This window comes from Mustela nigripes, chromosome 5, assembly GCF_022355385.1.
Source record: "Mustela nigripes isolate SB6536 chromosome 5, MUSNIG.SB6536, whole genome shotgun sequence".
Taxonomy (NCBI): Eukaryota; Metazoa; Chordata; class Mammalia; order Carnivora; family Mustelidae; genus Mustela; species Mustela nigripes.
Genome location: NC_081561.1, coordinates 108,737,917 through 108,761,147, shown reverse-complemented (window position 1 = coordinate 108,761,147; position 23,231 = coordinate 108,737,917). Strand labels below are relative to the sequence as shown.

Here is a 23,231-nt window from a genome sequence, read left to right as displayed (position 1 = left end):
GAAGATATGAACAGACATTTCTGCAAAGAAGACATCCAGATGGCCAACAGACACATGAAAAAGTGCTCCACATCACTGGGCATCAGGGAAATACAAATCAAAATCACCTCACACCAGTCACATGTTGCAAATGGCAAGATTTCATTCTTTTTTTATGGCTGAGTATTTTTCCAGTATACACACACACACACACACACACACACACACACACACACACCACATCTTTATCCATTCATATTTCAGTGGACTCTTGGTCTGCTTCCATAATTTGGCTATTGTAAATAATGCTTCAGTAAACATTTAGGCTTAGGGTCTTGTATTTTTTGGGTAAATACCCAATAGTGTCATTACTGGATGGTAGAGTAGTTTTATTTTTAATTTTTTGTGAAACGTCCATACTATTTTCTGGAGCAGCTGCACAGTTTGCATTCCTACCACCAGTGCAAGAAGATTCCTCTTTCTCCATATCCTTGTCAATGTTGTTTCTTGTGTTCTTTTAGCCATTCTGATTGTGAGGTGATATTTCGTTGTAGTTTTGATTTGCATTTCCCTGATGATGAGTGATCTTGAGCACCTTTTTGTATGTCTGTTAGCCTTCGTGTATCTTGTTTGAAGAAATATCTGTTCAAGTCTTCTGCCCATTTTTAAGTTGGATTATTTATTTTTTGGGTGTTGAATTGTGTAAGTTCCTTATATATCTTGGTATTAACCCTTTTTCAGTTATGTCATTTGCAAATATCTTCTCCCATTCAGTAGGTTATCTTTTAGTTTTGCTGATTGTTTACTTCACTGTGAAGAAGCTTCTTATTTTGATGCAGTCACAATAGTTTATTTTTTCTTTTTTCCCTTTGCCTCAGGAGACTTATCTAGAAAAATGTTGCTATGGCCAATGTCAGAGAAATTGCTGCCTATGCTCTCTTCTAAGGTTTTGATGATTTCCTGACTCACATTTAGGTCTCTTACTGATTTCGAATTTATTTTTGTGTATGGTGTAAGGAAGTGGTCCAGTTTCATTCTTTTGCATGTAGCTGTCCAGTTTTCCCCACACCTTTGTTGAAGAGACTATCACTCGTTGCATATTCTTGTCTCTTTTGTTATAAATTAATTGACCATATAATTGTGGTTTGTTTCTGGGTTTTCTGTTCTGTTCCATTGATCTATGTGTCTGTCTTTGTGCCAGTACCATACTGGTTTGATTAGTGCAGCTTTGTACTATGACTGGAGGTCTGGAATTGTGATGCCTCAAGGTTTGTTTTTCTTTTTCAAGATTATTTTGGCTATTTGTGGTTCCCATACAAGTTTTAGGATTATTCGTTGTAGTTCTGTGAAAAATAACATTGGTATTTTGCTAGGTGTAGTATTAAATCTGTAGCTTGCTTCTTTCATCAGTGTTTTAGAGTATACTTAATCAGTTCCAGTAGTTTTTTGGTGGAGACTCTTGGGTTTTCTATAGAGTATCATGCCATCTGCAAATAATGAAAGTTTTACTTCTTTACTAATTTGGATGTCTTTTTGTTGTCATAAAGAGACTTCTTACATGTTTCCTCATAACCTTAAGAATTTTTAACATGTATGTTGACTTTCTAAGAGAAAGATAGTTTCCTTAATCCATTTTGCCATTAAATGCTTTTAAAGTAAATAGTAAGCTTTGCAAAGTGCTGGCCTAAGTCAGTGAACAAGTGGATGGATTATGTCTTCAGTAACATTTTTGCAGAAGATATCACAATTGCTTTTTATTTGACCTTTCCTTATGTTGATTTAACTTTTCTTTTCTTTTTTTTTTTTTAAAGATTTTATTTATTTGAACAGAGAGAGATCACAAGTAGGCAGAGAGGCAGGCAGAGAGAGAGAGGAGGAAGCAGGCTCCCTGCTGAGCAGAGAGCCCGATGCGGGACTCGATCCCAGCACCCTGAGATCATGACCCAAGTCGAAGGCAGCGGCCCAACCCACTGAGCCACCCAGGCGCCCCTATTTAACTTTTCTTTGAAACACAATCCAGGGGAAGGCTAATTACTTCCAAGAAATCTAGATTCTCCCTATCTACCTGGAGTTGCTGCTTTTGAAAAGCACATGCAGGAATGCTTTAGGGGCTAAGTATTTCTGTTATCTGCCTGCCTGCTGACCTGGCAGTAGGTCTAGGAGTCTCTCAGAGGTATAGTCATTCTAGAGTCATTCTAGATTGAGGCTGATTATATTTTTCCTTGTGTAACCTGACTCCAAGACCCACACATACTAAGGCTACCACTGTTTCAATATGTAGCAAGGGCCTGAGCCTCCACCTTCTCCCCAGGGACCTGCTGGGACTAATTATTTTGAAAACACTAGTAACAGCATGCTTCCAATTTATTCCTCAGATGTAAGCTCTTTTGGTCTTTGCTGCTCTTCAAACTGTTTGTCACTTACTTCTTGTACCTTAATCAGCTCTCCCATTTCTCCTCTCCTGTTCTAAACATGTCTATTTGCTCTTTAGAACACTTGTTTATGCCAAATAAATTATCTTCTGTTACATTAGCCTCTGCTTGTTAACTTCCATCTGTTCATTTAATATTTCATTTAGTGTTTCTTCTACCCCCTGGCCTTAACTTGACTGAGGTACATCTTTCAGTTGTTGCTTCTTTTTTTCTGAAATACCTTGTGGGCCCAAGGTTGGGCAAGACCAGTCAGCCTTCTCCATTTTCAGTGGTACATCCAGACTTTTATTCCTCCATTCTTTCAATTATCAGCAAGTAAGAACAACTTAAAATAAAATTCCGTTCTTTTGAGTCTTATGCCTTTTAACTTTCTTACTCAATTTTCTCTCATTTGAAAATTTTGATACCTGGAATAATCTTTTCCACCCCAGTCTTGCCATTATTCATTTGGTAGCAAACCTATTCATCTGTAATTTCCTCAGCTTGAATCCATTTGGATTTTATTTTTATATGTACTCTGTGAAGTACAGCTCCATTCTTGGTGATCCACTGATGGGGAAGCAGTGACAGTAACTTGACCATTTGAGGGAATGATGCATTTTAAAGTATATAACCCTCCCCATAAATTGATTGGGTCTAAGAAGATAAGGGCTGATAAAAATTCTCAGGAATGTTTAAAATGTTTTGTGTTTAATATGTTTTAAAAATTTTAATTTTATAGGAATGAATGAAAATTGTACTTGAAATGGTGATATCTGGCTATATTATAATCTTGATTCAAAGAGAGGGGTTAGCTCTTTTGCTAACTGTAGTGTGGTAGAAGGAGCATTGGATAATTTGAAGTCCAGCCATTTGCTAGTCGGTTACTTTCTCTTTTTTCCTACTGCAAAATGGAGAGTAATAACTAATTCATAAAGTTGTTGGGCTAATAAAATGCAAGAATTCCATTTAAGTGTATGTGTGTTTTGTAAACATTGATGTTTAAGATCTAATACAAATTAGAGAACTATTCTCCCCTAAGGTAGGTCATAAGATTGCACTTCAATATCACATTGTCTGCATAAAAAACTTTGATTATCTATACCCTGTGTGTTTTTATAGGAAAATAAATTCTTTTAAAAAAGTATTTGTTATTTGTGGTACTTTAATCTGAATGATAATAGTTGGGGTTAGGAGACTCCAGTGAACATTTTTCTGTGTAGTTATTGTAAGTCTAAGGAAAAGTAATTTATTTCTTAGGATCCTTCTTTTGAATTATACTATTAATATTATCTTTTTAATGTTTAATCTACAGGTATATGATGTTGATTGATGGCACAAATGAAGTTTTTATGATTGATAGAGATAATTCAGTGTTTCATGTTTCAAATCTGGAATTTCCATTTCGTAAAGATCTCCGTATACATTTATCAAATACTCTCTTGGATGGGGTAAGTCATATATATACATGTGTCTATCTCTCTCTCTCTATATATATATATTTTTTAAGTTAGACACTGCTATTTTTCTTGCAAGTAAAAAAAAAAATTTTTTTTTTCAAGTGTAGGGAGGGTCAGAGGGGAAGGGAGACAAAGAATCTTAAGGAGGATCCAGTGAAGCGTGGGCTCGAAGTGGGGCCTAATCTCAAGCCTGAGATCATGACCTGAGCTGAAATCAGTAGTTGGATACTAAACCGACTAAAGGCTCCCCTAAATGTGTATTTTTATTAAGTCAATGGGAAACTTATAATCTAGTTTTTAAAATATTTTTTTAAGGTATAATTGATATATAAAGAAAATAATCCAGTTTCTTATTAAGATTTAAATTTTATTTATCTCTTACCTTCACTTGCTCTCACTTGATCATTGTCTTGGCTATGGGAATAAGTGAACAAAATTAAATATTAATATTTTTTTTGCTCCTTGTGGTTGAAAAAAAGTTCTTATTGAAAAAGACTACTTTTATTTTATTCCTTTACTTGTCAATTGAATTTTAATTATATGATACAACATATCCCTTGGCTCTTCAGCTTTGACATCAACAACTATACTTTTACATTTGAATTTTAAAAGCTGGTAAGAATTTTCCATTTTTTTTTTCTTTAAAGATTTTATTTATTTATTTGACATGGAGCTGGTAAGAATTTTCCATTTCTTTTTCTTTAAAGATTTTATTTATTTATTTGACATGGAGAGAGACAGCCAGAGAGGGATCATAAGCAGGGGGAATGGGAGAGGGAGAAGCAGACTTCCTGCTGAGCAGGGAGCCCGATACAGGGCTTGATCCCAGGACTCTGGGATCATGACCTGAGCTGAAGGCAGATGCTTAATGACTTAGCTACCAGGCATCCCTGGATTTTCCCATTTCAGAAAATATATTTAATAATCATAAAATTACTTGATTAAAAATATTTTAGCTTTCTACCATATAAGCAGCTTTCTTCCCAATTCTGAGAATATCTGTTCATTGTAAATAAAAATTAAAATAATATAGAATATTAGGAAAAAGCTGGTGAAAATCACCAGAACTACTATTGGAGTAACTTACATTATCATTTTGATGAACATTATTCCAGACTTTTCTCTGTGCCACAGTGTTCAATCTTACGTCTATTCCTGTGGAATGTGATATTCATGTTAATAATAGAAACTCAGAACATAGATTCTTTAGTGTAGTTGGGATCCTTTATAGTCCAGTAAGATTCTAAATAATCATGGAGCCTTTGCCTCTTTGAAAGTGAGTGCTCTGGTGAAATATGTATACACATGTGTAGTTAAATATTTTGTATGAAAAGAACCAAATGGTACATGTGTTTTGTTACTTGTCTTTTTCTCCTCATGTGGCAATTTGATTTGGACATCTTTCTCACATAAATGTCTGAATGGTATAACATTGCGTATGTAAACATCATAATTACTGGGGTATCCAAACTATCTTTACTGTGAAAATTATAGTAGATGCTCTTTAAAAATATGACCCATCTCAATAACCCAGCCTCAACTTAGTGAATGAGACTCTCCCAGGGACCAGAGTCATCTGTACTTTTAATAAGTGCTCAAGTAATCAGGCAAGTTTAAGAAATAGTTCCGTAATTTATTTAAACAGTCCTCTTTTGGTGAACATTTTTTTTTTAGGTTTTTATTTTTATTTTTTTTTAATTGGAAGACCCTTAAATGCATATCCTTTTACAATTGTGCAGTTTTTTTAAACATTAAAAATTTTTAAAAAAATTTAGTTAATGTATAATGTATTATTGGTTTCAGAGGTACAGGTCTGTGATTCATCAGTCTTATATTTACCCAGTGGTCATTACATCACATGACCTCCTTAGAGCCCATCACCCAGTTACTGCATCCCTCCTCTGCTCCCCCTTACAGGGATCCACAGTTGGTTTCTTATGACTAAGAGTCTCTTATGGTTTGCTTCCCTGTCTGGTTTTGTCTTGTTTTTTTTCCACTCTTCCCCATGATCTTCTGTTTTGTTTCTTAAGTTCCACATATCAGTGAGATGATATGATAATTGTCTTTCTCTGATTGACTTATTTTGCTTAGCGTAATACCCTCTAGTTCCATCCACGTCATTGCAAATGGCAATATTTCACTTTTTTTGATGGCTGAGTAGTATTCCATTGTGTATATATACCACATCTTCTTTATCCATTCATCTGTTAATGGACATTTAGGCCCTTTCCATAGTTTGGCTATTGTGGACATTGCTGCTGTAAACACTGGGGTGCAGGGTGTCCCTTCAGGTCACTACATTTTTATCTTTGGGGTAAATATTGCAATTGCTGGGTTGTAGGGTGGCTCTATTTTCAACTTTTGGAGGAACCTCCATACCGTTTCCCAGAGCGGCTGTACCAGCTTTCATTTCCACCATCGGTGTAAGAGGGTTCCCCTTGCTTTGTGTCCTCACCAACATCTGTCATTTTCTGACTTAATAATTTTAGCCATTCTGGTTGCTGTGAGGTGTTTTCTCATTGTGCTTTTGATTTGTATTTCCCTGGTGCCGAGGGATGTTGAGCACCTTTTCGTGTGTCTGTTGGCTGTTTGGATGTTTGCTTTGAAGAAGTGTCTGTTTGTGCCTTATGCCCATTTCTTGATTGGATTATTTGTTCTTTTGGTGTTGAGTTTGATAAGTTATTTATAGATATTGGGTATTAGCCCTTTATCTGATATATCATTTGCATATCTTCTCCCTTTCTGATGGTTGTCTTTTGATTTTATTAACTGTTTCCTTTTATTTTGGGGCACCTGGGTGGTCCAGTGGGTTAAGCCTCTGCCTTCGGCTCAGTCATGATCTCAGGGGCCTGAGATCGAGCCCCGCATTGGGCTTTCTTCTCAGCAGGGAGCCTGCTTCCCCCTCTCTCTCTGCCTGCCTCTCTGCCTACTTGTGTTCTCTGTCTGCCAAATAAATAAATAAAATCTTAAAAAAAAAAAAGCTTTTTATTTTGATGAAATCCCAATAGTTCATTTTTGCTTTTGTTTCCCTTGTCTTTGGAGGTGTGTCTAACAAGAAGTTGCTGTGGCTGAGGTTACAGAGGTTGCTGCCTATGTTCTTCTCTAGGATTTTGATGGATTCCTGTCTCACATTTAGGTCTTTTATCCATTGTGAATCTATTTTTGTGTATGGTGTAGAGAAATAGTACAGTTTCATTCTTTTGCTTGTGGCGGCCCAATTTTCCCAGCACCAGTTATTGAAGAGACTGTCTTTTCCATTGGCTATTCTTTCTTGCTTTCTTGAAGATTAGTTGACCCCAGAGTTGAGGGTCCATTTCCGGGTTCTCTGTTCTGTTCCATTGATCTATGTGTCATTTTTTGGTGCCATTACCATGATGTCTTGATGATTGCAGCTTTGTAATAGAACTTGAAGTCAGGCATTGTGATGCCCCCAGTTTTGGTTTTCTTTTTTAACATTCCTCTGGCTATTCAAGGTCTTTTCTGGTTCCATACAAATTTTAGGATTATTTGTTCCAATTCTGTGAAAAATACCGATGATATTTTGATATGGATTGCATTGAATATATAGATTGCTCTAGGTAGCATAGCCATTTTAACAATATTTGTTCTTCCAGTCCATGAGCATGGAATGTTTTTCCATTTCTTTTTGTCTTCCTCCATATCTTTGATGAGTCTTCTATAGTTCTCTGAGTACATGTCCTTTGCTTCTTGGGTTAGGTTTATTCCTAGGTGTCTTATGGTTTTGGATGCAATGGTAAGTGGGATTGATTCCTTAATTCTTTGTTTTTTTGTCTCATTGTTAGTGTATAGAAACGCAAGTGATTTCTGTGCATTGATTTTATATTCTGTCACTTTGCTGAGTTCTTATATGAGTTATAGCCATTTTGGTTGTGGAGGCTTTGGGTTTTCCACATAGAGTATCATGTCATCTGCAAAGAGTTTAAATTTGACTTCTTCTTTGCTGATTTGGATGACTTTTATTTATTTATTTATTTATTTGTCTGATTGGTGAGACTAGGACTTCTAGTACTATGTGTTGGATAGCAGTAGTGATAGTAGACATCCCTGCTGTGTTCCTGACTTTAGGGGAAAAGCTCTCCATTTTTCTGCATTGAGAATGCTATTCACTGTGGGATTTTCATAGATGGCTTTTATGATATTGAGGTATGTTACTTCTATCCCTACACTCTGAAGAGTTTTAATCAAAAAAGGATGCTGTACTTCATCAAATGCTTTTTCTGAGGGGCGCCTGGGTGGCTCAGTGGGTTAAGCCACTGCCTTCGGCTCGGGTCATGATCTCAGGGTCCTGGGATTGAGTCCCGCACCGGGCTCTCTGCTCAGCAGGGAGCCTGCTTCCTCCTCTCTCTCTGCCTGCCTCTCTGCCTACTTGTGATCTCTCTCTGTCAAATAAATAAATAAAATCTTTTTTTAAAAAAATGCTTTTTCTGCATCTATTGAGGGGATCATATGGTTCTTGTCCTTTCTTTTATTTATGTGGTGTATCATATTCATTGATTTACGGATCTTGAACCTTTGCAGCCCAGGAATAAATCCCACTTGGTCACAGTGAATAATCCTTTTAATGCACCATTGGTCCTATTGTCTAGTATGTTGGTGAGAATTTTTCTATCCATGTTCATCAGGGGTATTGTTCTGTAATTCTATTTGGTGAGTTCGTTGTCTAGTTTTGGAATCAAGGTAATACTGGCCTTACAGAAAGAATTTGGAAGTTTTCTTTCCATTTTGATTTTTTGACACTGCTTCAGAAGAGGTTTTAATTCTTCTTTAAATGTTTAGTAGAATTCCCCTGGGAAGCTCTCTGTCCCTGGGTTCTTGTTTGTTGGGAGATTTTTGATGACTGCTTCAATTTCCTTGCTGATTATGGGTCTGTTCAGGTTTTCTATTTCTTTTTCAGTTTTGGTAGTTTATACATCTCTAGGAATGCATCCATTTCTCCCAGATTATCTAATTTGTTGACATATTGTTGCTGATAAGATGGTCTTATCATTGTTTATATTTCTTTGGTGTTAGTTGTGATCTCTCTTTCATTCATGATTTTATTTGGGACTTTTCTCTTTTCTTTTTGATAAGTCTGGCCAGGGATTTATCAGTCTTACTAATTCTTGCAAAGAGCTAGATCCCAGTTTCATTGGTCTGTTCTACTGGTCTTTTTGTTCCTATTTCATTGATTTCTGTTCTAATCTTTATTATTTTTCTTCTCCTGCTGGGTCTAGGCTTTATTTGCTGTTCTTTCTCTAGGTCCTTCAGGTGGAAGGTTAAGTTGTGTAGTTGAGATCTTTCTTGTTTCTTGAGAAAGGCTTGTAGTGCTATATATTTCCCTCTTAGGGTCGCCGTTGATATATCCCAAAGATTTTGAACAGTTGTGTTTCATTTTCATTTGTTTCCATGAATTTTTTAAATTCTTGTTTAATATCCTGGTTGACGCATTCATTCTTTAGTAGGATTCTCTTTAGCCTCTGTGTATTTGAGTTCTTTCCAAGTTCCCTGTTGAGTTTCAGTTTCAAAGCATTGTGGTCTGAAAATACACAGGAAATGATCCCAATTTTGGTACCAGTTGAGACCTGATTTGTGACCCAGGATGTGAAGTATTCTGGAGAATGTTCCATTTGTGCTCAAGAAGAATGTGTATTCCGTTCCTTTGGGGTGGAATGTTCTGAATATATCTGTAACATCCATGTGGTCCTTAGTGTGCCCTCAGAGAAAAGCAGTTCAATGATCTGTCTTTTGTAGTGAGCGGAGTGTTAAAGTCCCCTACTATTATTGTATTATTATTGATGTGTCTCTTTGGTTTTGTTATTAATTGGTTTATATAATTGGCTGCTCCCATGTTAGGGACATCAGTATTTACAATAGTTAGATCTTCTTGTTGGATAGACCCTTTAAGTATGATATAGTGTCCTTCCTCATCTCTTACTCCAGTCTTTGGTTTTTAAAATCATGTTTGTGTGATATAAGGATTGCCACCTGAGCTTTCTTTTGATGTTCATTAGCATGATAAATGGTTTTCCACCCCCTGACTTTCAATCTGGAGGTGTCTTTGGGTCTAAAGGGAGCCTTTTGCAGATAGCATATTGATGGCTTTTTTTTTTTTTTAATTCAATCTGATGCCCTGTGTCTTTTGATTGGGGCATTTAACCCATTCTGTGTAACTATTAAAAAATATGAATTTAGTGCCATTGTATTGCCTGTGAGGTGACTGTTACTGTATATTGTCTCTGTTCCTTTTCGGTCTATGTTACTTTGGGCTCTCTCTTTGTTTAGAGGACCCCTTTCAATATTTCTTGAATGGCTGTGATCACAAATTCTTTTAGTTTCTTTTTGTCCTGGAAGCTTTTTATCACTCCTTCTATTTTGAATGATATCCTAGCTGGATTAAGTATTCCTGGCTGCATATTTTTCCCATTTAGCATCCTGAATGTATCGTGCCAGTCATTTCTGGTCTGCCAGGTCTCTGCGGATACGATTGGTCTGCTGCCAATCTAACATTTCTACCCTTGTAGGTTACAGACCTTTTGTCCCGAGCTGCTTTCAGGATTTTCTCTTTGTCTCGAGATTCGTAAGTTTCACTCTTATATGTTCGGGTGTTAACCCATTTTTATTGATTTTGGGTGGGGGGGTTGGATTTCCGTGCCTCCTGGATTTTGATGCCTGTTTCCTTTCCCAGATTAGGGAAGTTCTCTGCTATGATTTGCTCCAAAATGTTTTCCTCTCCTTTCTCTCTTTTCCCTTTTTCCTGGGATCTCAGTTATTGCAGTTTATGGTATCACCTATCTTTCGAATTCTCCTCTTGTGATCCAGTAGTTGTACATCTCTCTTTTTCTCAGCTTCTTTATTCTCCATTGTTTGGTTTGCTATATCACTAATTCTGTTTTCTGCCTCATTTATCCTAGCAATTAGAACTTCCTTTTATAATTGCATCTCCTTAATAGCCCTTTTGATTTGACTTGGTTAGACTTTAGCTGTTTTATTTCTCTGGAAAGTGATTCTCTTATGTCTTCTCTGCCTTTTTAATCCCAGCTCGTATCTTTATAATTGTTTTTTCGAACCCCTGTTCTGATATCTTACTAATGTCATACTGATTAGATCCCTGGCAGTTGGTACTGCCTCTTGTTCTCTTTTTTGAGGTGAGTTTTTCCATCTTGGCATTCTGTCTTTTGAAGAATACCCGAACAAAAGAATAAAGTACTAAAATGGCAACAATGACCCCAGAGAAATATACACTAAAGAAATCAGAAGACATGTGGAACTGGGAGGGAAAAAAAAAAAAAGGAAAACTAAAAGAGAATATAATCAGGTTAGCAGAATAGAGCAATACACTGAATTCCATGTGTATTTTGGTTTGTTTTTTTAAAAACTGGATCCCAAAATTGTAAAGAAAGAAAAACTAATGTATTTATGAAAGTAAAATTAAATACAATGAAAGGATGGAAAGTAATTATCAACATGAAATTTAAAGACAGGAAAAAACAAAAGAGGAACAAAAAACTTAACCACAACAAAATGAAAATGAAGAGAACAGAGCAACACATTATTTCCTGTGTGTATTTTGGTCAGTTAGAAGAAACAACAATTCAAAATTATGAAGAAAGAAGAACATGCATACAAAAATAAAACTAAATACATTGAATGAATAGCATGTAATTGTAGAGATGAAAATAAAAAAATGTTTTTAAGTAAACAAGAGAAAAAAAGAAAGAAGAAAATAAAACAACAAAGTGGAGAATATGATCAGGCAGGTGAACAGAACAGAGCCATACACTAGATTTTGGGTGTATTTTGTTCCCTAAATTGTGGAGAAAGAAAAACATACATATGTGTACAAAAATAAGAATAAGTACAATGAAGGGATAGAATGTAAATATTAAAATAAAAATTAAAAAAGGTTTAAAAAAGAATTGATATAATAAGAGATTGGTTAAAAAGAAATAAGAAAAATTTAAAGTTGAGAGACTAAAGAATCATAGGAGAAAAGCCATGAGTTCTATGTGTTGTATACCCCTAGCACTGGAGTTTTGCAGTTCTCATTGATCAGTAAACTAGGTCATGGCTGGATGTTCTTGCCGATCTTCTTGGGGAGGGACTAGTTGCATTGATTCTCAAATGCGTTTACCCTAGGCGAAATTGTATCACCCTTGCCAAGGGACCTGGCTAGGCAGTGTTCAGGTTTGCTGTCTTTGGCTTTTGTTCCCTGAAGGCTTTCCATCCAGCTTTAGAGGATGTGAATGGAAATGGCATCCTCCCAATCTCTGCCCTGGAGTGGAAAGCCCAGGGCCCCCGTCCTTAATGTGCTCTCAGAGAAAAGCAGTCAATCGACTTCTGTCTCCCTGGTCTCCTTCTGTACTCCGTGCTCACCTCGCCTATGACACAATGTTTCTGTCTCAGGCACATGACCCTGTTTTCTGGTCTCCAAATTCTGTAGACAACTGTAGTGTGCTCCCATGCCACGCTGCCCAGTAGTGATGGGGTCTTGCTGGTTTTCCCTCTTGGTGAGCCCCTGCTAGGAGAGTAGTCACCTGACTATGCCACAGTTTGTGGCTTATGGCAGCCCAGAGCTGAGAGCCCACTTCTCGGCTCAGTCTTTGCAGCTGACTTTATTGCTCTGATGCATGGGAGCTCAGCCACACTTGGGCACCCCCTGGACTTCCTATGACTGGGGGGGATCTTGAGGCCACATTGTCCCAGCTAGAGTTCTGCCTCTGCTTAGCCACCTGAGTGATGTTCCTCACTGGAACAGACTTCTAGAAGTTCCAGTTTTGTGTTCTGCTGCTTTATCACTTGCTGGTAGCCAGCTGATAGAGGCTCCCTTCCCCCACAGTCTTTTTTACATTTTGCCTCAGATTCACTTCTCTGCTTCTGCTACCTTGAAGAAAGTGTTTGATTTTCTCCTTGTAGAGTTGCTGATATTCTTTTCTTCGATCTCTGGTTGAGTTTTCAGCTGTTCAGAATGATTTGATATCTATCTAGCTGAATTCATGGGACCAGTCGAAATTAAATTCTCCTAGTCCTCTGGTATCTCAGACTCCTCCACAATTGTGCAATTTTTATAATTAAGAAGATTCTTAGAGGTGAGATTATAATATGTATTAAAGAATCCTTTGATTGCAAGTAACTGAAGTCCAACTTAATGTAACTGAGGAAAAACTTGATTGGAATAAATAATTGTTTCAGCTTGGCCTGATTCAGGCTGGATATGGGGCCTCAAAGGATACTGGCCAGGCTTGGTCATTCTCTTTCTTTGCTTTACTTGTCTGTTTGGTCTCATTCTTCATGAAGTCTCTTTCACATGAGAGGCAAGTTGCGTTGTATTGCAAGCAGAAAGAGAACTTTCTCTTCCAACATCCATATGTCAATCCCAGGGAAGACTCCAAAGGGCCTTGCATGAGTTACATATCAATGGAAGAATGACTTGGAAGGCCAGGCATTCATTGGTAGTACTACAGTTTGGAGTGCAAGAGGAATAGTGCTCCTAAGGAGGGGGTGGTAATAAGCTCTACCTTGTTAAGTATGCTATGTTTGAGGGTGTGCCCATTGTAAATATTGACAGGTATAATAGGTATCCTTTTTCCCAGAAAGTTTGAACCTGTGCACAAGTCTACCAATCATATTTAAAGGATTTGTATACTGTCTTAAATGCTGTGTTTTGAAAATTGAATATTTTCTAATTTGATGAAGGAAGAAATTCCTTTCTATTTTATGGGATAGTGTAGCAGAGCAGTTACAGCTCTGCCTGTAACTGTTGGTGCCGTTCTGGCTTCATCAGTTAGTATGTGAGGGATTTAAAAATCTGTTCAGTTTTTCATCTGTAGTGAAGGGAGGCTATGGACAGTGCTTAGATTTTGGTGCTGTTGTGAAGGTAAAGTTGGATAGTTTAATAAGTGCTGGTAATAGTGTCTGACACATAGTAAAGAAATGTTTATTCTTTTTGCATTTAGGTGAGTTGTTAATGAGGTTTAACATTTTATCACTTCTGTATGAATTACTGTATTTATTCTGTGAATTGCTGGTTCATATACTTTATATGTTTTTCTGTATTTGGTGTTCATTTTTTTCTTAATGATTTATAAGAAATTTTTGTCTATTAGGGTATTACTTCATGACACATATTTTGAAAAAATGAATTTTTTGGTGGCACAAGTTTAAATTTACATAGATAAATTTATGTAGGTTAGATTATGAGCATAGTTTTTAATATCTGTCTTTTGTGCCATTTTAAGAAATTTTTCCTTATTTTTGTTCCTATTGTTTATATTTTTATTTTAGAATTATTATAGTACTCACCTGTATTTCCTTCTAGTACTTCTACAGTTTTATTTGTATATTTAAGTATTTGATCTATCTGAAATACATTTTGATTTTTTTTCAAAGATTTTATTTATTTATTTGACAGACAGAGATCACAAGTAGGCAGAGAGACAGGCAGAGAGGGAGAAGGAAGCAGGCTACCTGTTGAGCAGAGAGGCTGATATGGGGTCTGATCTCAGGACCCTGGGATCCTGACCCGAGCCGAAGGCCCGAGACTTTAACCCACTGAGCCACCCAGGTGCCCCAGAAATACATTTTGATAAAAGGAGTAGATAAGGGTATGAGTTTATTTATTTTCAACTGTCTAAAGTGTTTTCTCACACCATTAAACTAATCTAGTTTCCTTTTTTAATTGGATATATAATTTATATTATACAGTGGATTCCCTTATCTATCATTTTCTTTTTCTTGATTTGTTTTCTCATTCCATTAGTATTTTGGTCTTTCAGTGGTAGTTTTAGATTGATTTTAATTCTTTGACTTAAGCATACAGTTTAATATTTGGCATTCCAAGTGTACCCAATTTCCTGGCTATTTTGAGGTTTGCCACTTAGATTTTTCTCTCTAGCTTTTGGGTGAATAGGCTGTTTGATTAAGAAGTTAGGCTCCACTTCATGTGCAGATCTATACAATAATAAGCTTATACATTTCTCTGTAGAGTAATCTCTGTTAGCCTTGCCTTCAGACCATTCATCTTTCTCTTTGCTGTTTTTGGTTGTATGGTTTATCTCTTTGCCACACATTCCCTGCTTTGCTTTGGAGGAAAAAGGGACTCTACATTTTTATTATAACTTCTCACAAATGCAGATCTCCTCTCTACGAAAATACTAATTACATTTTTAAAATTTCTAACTTTTTAAAAAATTTCTACACTTTCTTCAATGTTGAATCTTTTTCATGAGCCAGATTGAATTACAAGTGGCTAATAATCCTCTGGGATTTGTATGAGACTGCTTTCTTGCCTTAAGATGAAGTTTGCTCATCTATTTCTGGTTTTTAATCCACTGTTGGATAGGAAATGGGTTGTGAATATTTACTTAAATTCTCAATGGTAGAATGATCCTAATGAAAATCGCATGCATAAAATACATCTTTTTTTTTTTTAACAGAGGGAATATCACTTTCCAGGTGAATTTTTTTCCCGAGTGAATGCTTATGGTCCCATCTCATGACCTTCGTTTTTATTTACCAGCTAGATTTTGGAGTATGCAAACCAGAAGATGGAAGTCTGATGGGAGAATAGGATGTTTGAACTAGTCATTTCTGAGGTATAGTTTGTGGTGATGAGAAGGTTCAGGATGTGATCTAGGGAGGGTGAGAGGTTGAAGTCATATGCAGAAGGGCAGTGGAAGGAAGATCAAATATTAGGTGGTTCCTAGTGAGTGATGGTAGGCGTCCAGGTTGAAAGGATGATTTCGAACCAGGTAGTAAAGATTAGAAAGGAAGAAAGAAGGTGGTGTAGTTGGATGTAGTGGCAGAGACTGAGCAGCGTAAATGTAGTCACAAAACAAAAGGGTGCTGTGTATTCTGGGGCAGTAGTAAAATGTAATTTTGTAATGAAATGATATGTACATATACATAAACATTTGGAACATATATTTTATGTGTGTGTGTGTGTATGTGTGTGTTTGTGCAGCACACACCCCCTTGTGGTTGACAGAGTTCACTGTGTAAGGTTAGAAGCGTGCATTGCACATCTCCAGGTGCGCCATTCTCATAGTTGGTGTGACTATCACCCTGGAGTTGCACTGTTTATAAACTGTGCAGCCAGTGTGGCAGCTGTGGCAGTGAGTTCACAGGATCAGCAAGAACATTTTTGTTGTTGTTACCCTTATTTAAGATAGTTTTTTAGTTTATAGTCAGTAAAATAAAAGGAAGAAAAAGACTTCTAAGTTAAAGCATTTGCCACAGCTTAGCATGGTTTATCATTGAACTAATAATTTTTGAATGCCTTTCATGTTCAAGTTGCTGTGCCAGGAGTATTGCTGTGCAGAGTGTTGAAAAAAGGCCTCACCCTTGAGACTTTTTACTTCATTTGGTGGTGGTGGAGAAAAATTGATAGCGATGGAGGAAACCTTGAAATAAAACAATAACTTGGAGATTGGTATTTTAAAAGTCCAGTGGTGGTTTAAAGGAGAAATTCATTAAATCTAGTTAGTTTGGAAAGAAAGATGTTTTATAGAGGAATTGGCATTAGATATGGAAAGATTTCGTTAGAAAGAGATTTTTGTTGGGCACGGCCTGAGGGCATTCCAGGTAGGAAATAATGCTTAAAAATTAGATGTTTAACCATCTGCAGATTTAACTGAGCAATACTATTTATTTTCACCCTGAACTTGGACAAATGAAAGCTGCATAATAGACTCTTGTGAAGTTTTAAAATAGCAATATGATTCATGATGTCAATTTACTTGGACCAGAATTATAGTTGCCATATCTCTTTTTCCAGTTAGTTAATTAAAACAGTCCTCTGTAGTTTCCTGTTTCTTCTACATTTTCATTTGCAAATTGTTTTTGTAAAATTCCAAATCCAAGAATAACTCAAACTACCTAATTGTCTGGCTGTCAGATGTGAGCATTGAAGCTTTTGTTTTGCTCTCTAAATTATGTTCTTTGACCCACAAAATGTGGAAAATAGGAGTTTAGAAATGTGGCATTAATTTATTTGAAACGATCAGTGAAATTCAGTTGATTTTATATTGAGGCCAAGAGGAGAATATAGCAGTTAATCACGAAAGGTAATAGCAAGAATCTTGGAAAAATGGCATGCCTTTTCAACGTTAATGTTTTTTTGTAAAGGAATATGCACACTCGCTAAAATTTTAGAAAGTATGTCATAAAGTAGAAAAATTCAACTGTCAAGAAGAGGTTACATTTTAACATTTTGTTGTATTTTCTTTCAGTCATTCTTTTTTGCCTATGGGTACATAATGTGTATAATCAATATGTATATAGCTGATATTTTATATATGCTGTGTATCTAGGTTCCATCATTTCCCTTCATCCTGAAGAACTGATTTTAGGATTTAAAAAAAAATTAATTTTATTTTTAAAAATTGAAATATAATTTAGGTACTCTAAAATTCATCCTTTTAAGCTGCATAATTTGGTAGTCTTTAGTATATTCAGACACCCTCAGCCTTTTTTTTTTTTTTTTTTTGGTTCTTTTTTGTTTTTTTTTTTTCCTTTTTTTCTTTTTTTTTTCCCTTTTTAAAGATTGTACAATTATTACCACTCTCTAATTCTAGAACATTTTATCATCTGGGTGAACTATGATAATTAGAATCAAGCGGGCCTTAGTTGAAAGGATTTTAAGGAATGGGTTACCTTTGAGTTGAGCTTTGAAAGTCTACAGGTTTCCAGAGAAGAGTTAATTATTCCTCTCATTAAAACTCTTCAGTGGTTCCCCATTGCCCATAACATGAAACCCAAACTACTAAACATGGTATTCTTTATATCTGGGCCATGCCCATGTTTTTAGCATTGTCTTTCATTTTGACCCTTGAACCATAAGCTCCATCTGTAATGAGCTTTGGACAGTTTACTCAAAACCACCATTTTTTACTCCTTTGTAATACTATTTGGCTCATTTACCATCCTGCTAGGAAATATCCACTTGTATCTTTCAGGATTTGACTAAGGGGTCGCAACATCTTATTATCAAACCTTTCTCTTATTCTTCAGTTAGAAATAACTACTCTTTGTTAAGCTTATATCATATGTTTTTATTTGTGTAGGTTTGTATCTGTTGTCTTGGTGTATTTATTAATAGGAATCTGTTTCATTCTCAGAAGTATTCTTATATAGACAGTAAGCTGCATGGTTACTCTATCTATATAGCCATCTATCGTTAAAACTAGAACTCTTCATTGGACCCAGCTACTTAATGTATTTTCTTCTTCATGGGACTCTTGTATGCCTAATTTCTCTAGCAATTAGAGCTATGTTTAATACATAGTTTGGGCTCAGGAAATACTGGATGGATAGGTAGACAGGTGGGTACCTGGGTACTTCGAAAAAAAAAAAAAGAAAATGGAGTATAGAAAAGTACAGAGGATGCAAGCTGGTTCAGCCACTCTGGAAAACAGTATGGAGGTTCCTTGAAAAGTTGAAAATAGAGCTACCCTACAACCCAGCAATAGCACTACTGTGTATTTACCCTAAAGAAACAAATGTAGTGATCCGAAGGGGCATGTGCACCCAAATGTTTATAGCAGCAATGTCAACAATAGCCAAACTATGGAAAGAACCTAGATGTCCATCAACAGATGAATATATAAAGAAGAAGTGGTATAAATATACAATGGAATACTATGCAGCTATCAAAAGAAATGAACTCTTGCCATTTGCAATGACGTGGATGGAACTAGAGGTATTATGCCGGTGAAATAAGTCAATCAGAGAAAGACAATTATCATATGATCTCTCTGCTATGAGGAGTTTGAGAGGCAGGCCAGGGGGTTGTGGGGGGGTAGGAAAAAGTGAAATAAGATGGGATTGGGAGGGACACAAACCATAAGAGACTCTTAATTCCAGGAAACAAACTGAGGGTTGCCGGGGAGTGGTGGGGGGGGGACGTAGGGATAGGGTGGCTGGGTTATGGACATTGAGGAGGGTATGTGCTATGGTGAGTGCTGTGAATTACATAATACTGATGATTCACAGACCTGTACCCCTGCGACAAATGATACATTATATGTTAACTTAAAAAAAAAAGTACAGAGGCTAGGGAGGTCAAACACGCGGGATTCTGTGTGTGTGTGTGGGGACCCACCAATGAAGGATTTAAGCTGCAGTCGACAATGCAGCAATTTCTAACAAATTCTTGAGCAATATAAAATTGATGTATCTTGTAGTTTTCTTCAGGTTTTTTTTTTTTTAATGTTTAGGGTTTGTTGAGCATCTTTTATCTATGGGTTTACAAATTTACTTAAAAGTAGATTTTTTTTTTGCCGTTATTTCCATCTTTTACATGTTTGAAGATTTGATTATTAATGTTCTTTAAAAAAAAAAAAAAAAGGTGCCCCAGCGGCTCAGTCAGTTAAGCATCTGCCTTCTGCTCAGGTCGTGATCCCAGGGTTCTGGGATTGAGCCCCACATTGGGCTCCCTACTCTGTGGAGGTTGGGGGGCTGCTTCTCCCTCTCCTTCTGCCTGCTGCTCCCCCTGCTTGTGTTCACTCTCTGCCAAATAAATAAAATCTTAAACAAAGAAGTAAACCCAACTTTTTTTCTGTTTGATTTTGGATAGCTTCTGTTGCTATGTCTGCAAGTTCACTGATCTTTTCTTTTGCAGTGTCTAAATTGCTATTCATCCCATCCATACTATTTTTCACTTCAGGCATTGTAGTTTTCACCTCTGAAAATTCATTTTGAATCCTCTTAATGTCTTCTATATCTCTATTTAGCTTTTTGGAATATATGGAATACTTATAATCATCTGCTTTAATTTTCTTGCCTGCTAATTCTAACCTCTTTCTCAGTTTTGAGCCTATTTTAGATTAATTTTTCTTCTCTTTATGGGTTGTATTTTTTTTTTCTTTGCATCTTTGCATACTTGTTAATTTTTCATTAGATGCCAGACATTTTGAAGTTTACCTTGTTAGGTGCTTGTTATTTTTGTATTCCTATTTCTTTGAGGTTTGTTCTAGGAGGAGGTAATTTACTTGGAACTGCTTTATACCTATTGAGTCCTGCTTTTAAGATTTTTTAGGTGGTCTAGAGCAGAGTTTAGTCTAGGCATAATTATTCTCTGCTGAGACAAGATCCTTCTGAGTACTCAGTGTCCTGAGTCTGACTGGTAGGGACAGGCATTACTCCCAACCTTGTGTCAGTGCCTGCTGTGTTGTCCTCTAAGACTTTTGAATGTTTTTTTTTTCACATGCATACTCTGCTGAACATTCATGGAAGTCTGACATCTGGGCATCTCTCGCTGTCTGTCTCTCTCACTCTGCCCTGAGAATTCTAGTCCTGTTCTTCTCCCCAGACAACTGTTTTTTTTTTTTTTTTTTTAAACTGAGGGAGACTGCTGAGCTTTACCTGGGATTCTCCTGCTTGCTGGGACCCCTACTGAAGCCTGGAAACCCTTTGGGCTATAAGTTGGGAAAATCCTAGGATTCATCTAGTTTATTTACCATTTCTAGAGATTACTGTCCTGTGTTGTTGGATGTCTAGTGCCTTGAAAATTATTGCTTCCTCTGTTTTGTCCACATCTTTTGTTGTTTCAGGCTAGATGGTAAATCTAATTCTTCACTTTTCGGTTTGGTTGGAAGAGGAAATCTGTTTTTCCTTCTTTAACTGGGTTTTATTAAAAATTTTTTTTTATAGTTGTGGTAAGACCACATTATGTAAAATTTACTATCTTAACTATTTTTAAGCATACAGTCCAGTAGTGTTAACTATATATACATTTTTGTGCAAAAGTTCCCTGTAACAGTGTCTTGTAAAACTGCAACTCTGTACCCATTAAATAGCTCCTCATTACCTATACACCTGTGCGAACCATCATTCTATTTTTGTGATTTTAACTACTTTAGATACCTCATATAAGTGAAGTCGTATAGGATTTATCTTTTTGTGACTGGCTTATTTTACTTAGCGTAGCGTCTTCAAGATTTATTCATGTTGTAGCATGTGATAGATTTCCTTTTGTTTTAAGGCTGAATACTATTCTGCTACAACTGTATATCAGATTTATTTATTCATTTGTGTGTTGATAGATATTTGCACTGCTCCCACCTGTTAGCTGTTGGAATAATGATGTTATAAGCATGGATGTGCTTTCAGTTCTTTGGGATATATACCCAGATATGAGATTGCTGGATCATATAGCACTGGTATATGGGGGAACCTCTTCATAGTGGTTGTACCATTTTACAGCCCCAGCAACAGTACCCAGGGGTTCCAATTTTCTTTCTTTATTTTTTAAGATTTTATTTATTTATTTATTTGACAGACAGAGATCACAAGTAGGCAGAGAGACAGGCAGAAAGAGAGGAGGAAGCAGGCTCCCTGCTGAGCAGAGAGCCCTATGCGGGGCTTGATCCCAGGACCTCGGGATCATGACCTGAGCCGAAGGCAGAGGCCCCAACCCACTGAGCCACCCAGGTGCCCCAAAGATTTTATTTATTTATTGACAGAGAGAGATCATAAGTAGGCATAGAGGCATGCAGAGAGAGAGAGAGAAGAGGAAGCTCTCTCTGCTCCCCGCCGAGCAGAGAGCCCGATGCAGGACTCGATCCCAGGACTCTGAGATCATGACCTGAGCCGAAGGCAGCGGCCTAACCCACTGACCCACCCAGGTGCCCCCCAATATTCTTAACTAAGTTTTAAGCTTAGATATTTTATGTTTATCTATTTTTTTGTAGCTTAGGGTAATGATGGCAGCTATGCATAAGGGGTTATTGTGGTGGAGATGTCATTTGGGAAGAGCTCAGCCTTCAGCCTAGTTACTGGGGGTCTTTTGTTAGAATCCCTGGGTTCTATTCTTTTTAAGAAGCTTTTAGTGAATGTTTTCTTCAGCTAATTGAGAGCCATATATTATTCCAGTGATGGCTCAGGTTATTTCTTCAATTCATTGTGGAGTCTAGGAGTCTTTCTTCAGGCACAAAGATTATTGTGCTATTTTTATTACTCCAGTCAGAAGAGAGGAAAAAAAGAAGACAAGAATAACTACTGAGTTTGTTTCTATCTATATTTGAGTGTAATAATGACAATTATCAAGAATTTGTCATTGGACAAGTAGGGCTTCTGGGGGTTTAGTGGGCTTGGAGCTGAACCATGCTGTGCCTTTTTGTTTTACCACAGTCTTGGTAGTTTTCAGTTTTTAATGGTCACTTGTAAATTTCTTTTTACTTGTTTACTTGTAATAAATTTTCCTTTTGACTATTTTTAATGTTCAAAGGAATATATGTTTTGTTCATATCAGGTACTTTAGGAGAGAAATTCTGTGATGTCTGTTATCTGAACCTGGAAGTTCATTTAATTTCCATCCACACATTTTTGATGATAACAATGAATTGAAACCTGTTTTTGGTGCCACATTGATGGTTCATAAAATTATCAGATACAAGTAGTTAAATAAAAATATTTAGTAAATAGTTTAAGATAATGAAGTGATTTAATTTATGCCATGTGTTAGGCTCAAGATAATAACCATAAATAAATGTCTGCAGGTTAACAAATATGTATTTGGGAAAGTAATTAATTAATAATAGTTTCTTAACAAAGTATATCTGTCCTAAATCAATATGTGCTTAGTCATTTTAGGTGGTTGTGGATTTTCTGTCATGAAATTAGATAACAAAAACCCTGCTTAGTTTCCTAGAAAGAATCTGAGGAAAGAAAAATAGTTTTAGGCCAAAATGTATTAAGAATTAAAATTTTGTGACATACTGCATTATGTACCTATAATCTTTTTTAAAAAAATATTTGTTTTAGAGGGTGGGAGAGAGAGAGAGAAGTGTAGAGAGGAACAAAGGGAGAAAAGCTCCAAGCAGACTCTCCACTGAGCATGGAACTGTATGTGGGGCTTGAGCCCATGACCCATGAGATCATGTCCTGAGCCAAAACCAAGAGTCAGGCACTCAATCGACTGAGCCACCCAGGCACGCCTGTCTTTTAATGTGCTTTATCTCTTTTCTGTCAAGGTGCAGGATTTAAGTTTTTTTTCACTTACTGGCTATGATATGTAATACATTCTCTTTTCCTGTTCCCTTTGATCATAGTAGAGGGACATGGAACCAAGAAAGGCTGGATGGATTGCATGGGAATATATTTTATAATAAGGGCACCATTTATACCTGCAGATTTTGTGATATAGTTAGCCCTAACAAAATTGAAAGCAATAATGATTTAACAAAATTATTTTAAAAATATTCCTTGTATTTGGAATTTAAAATTTGTAGTTTCTTTATTTTAATAGTTGCTTAGTAACTTAAACATAAAAAAATGTAGCATAGTAATTCAAATAGAAAAGCATAATGAGATATTTTTTATCATTTTACTTCAATAGAGTAAATTCATGACAGGGAGTTTTGGGATGTTGACAGTCTATTGATTT

At 36.4% G+C, this 23,231-nt stretch overlaps 1 protein-coding gene across 1 annotated transcript in view; it reads left to right on the top strand.

The window, feature by feature from the left end:
* Window positions 1–23,231, top strand: part of RNGTT (RNA guanylyltransferase and 5'-phosphatase) — a 333,222-nt gene that overhangs the window by 91,104 nt on the left and 218,887 nt on the right. The window contains exon 9 of the mRNA XM_059401043.1: window positions 3,706–3,841. Coding sequence (XP_059257026.1) covers window positions 3,706–3,841 — 136 coding nt within the window. The remainder of the gene's footprint in view (window positions 1–3,705; window positions 3,842–23,231) is intronic.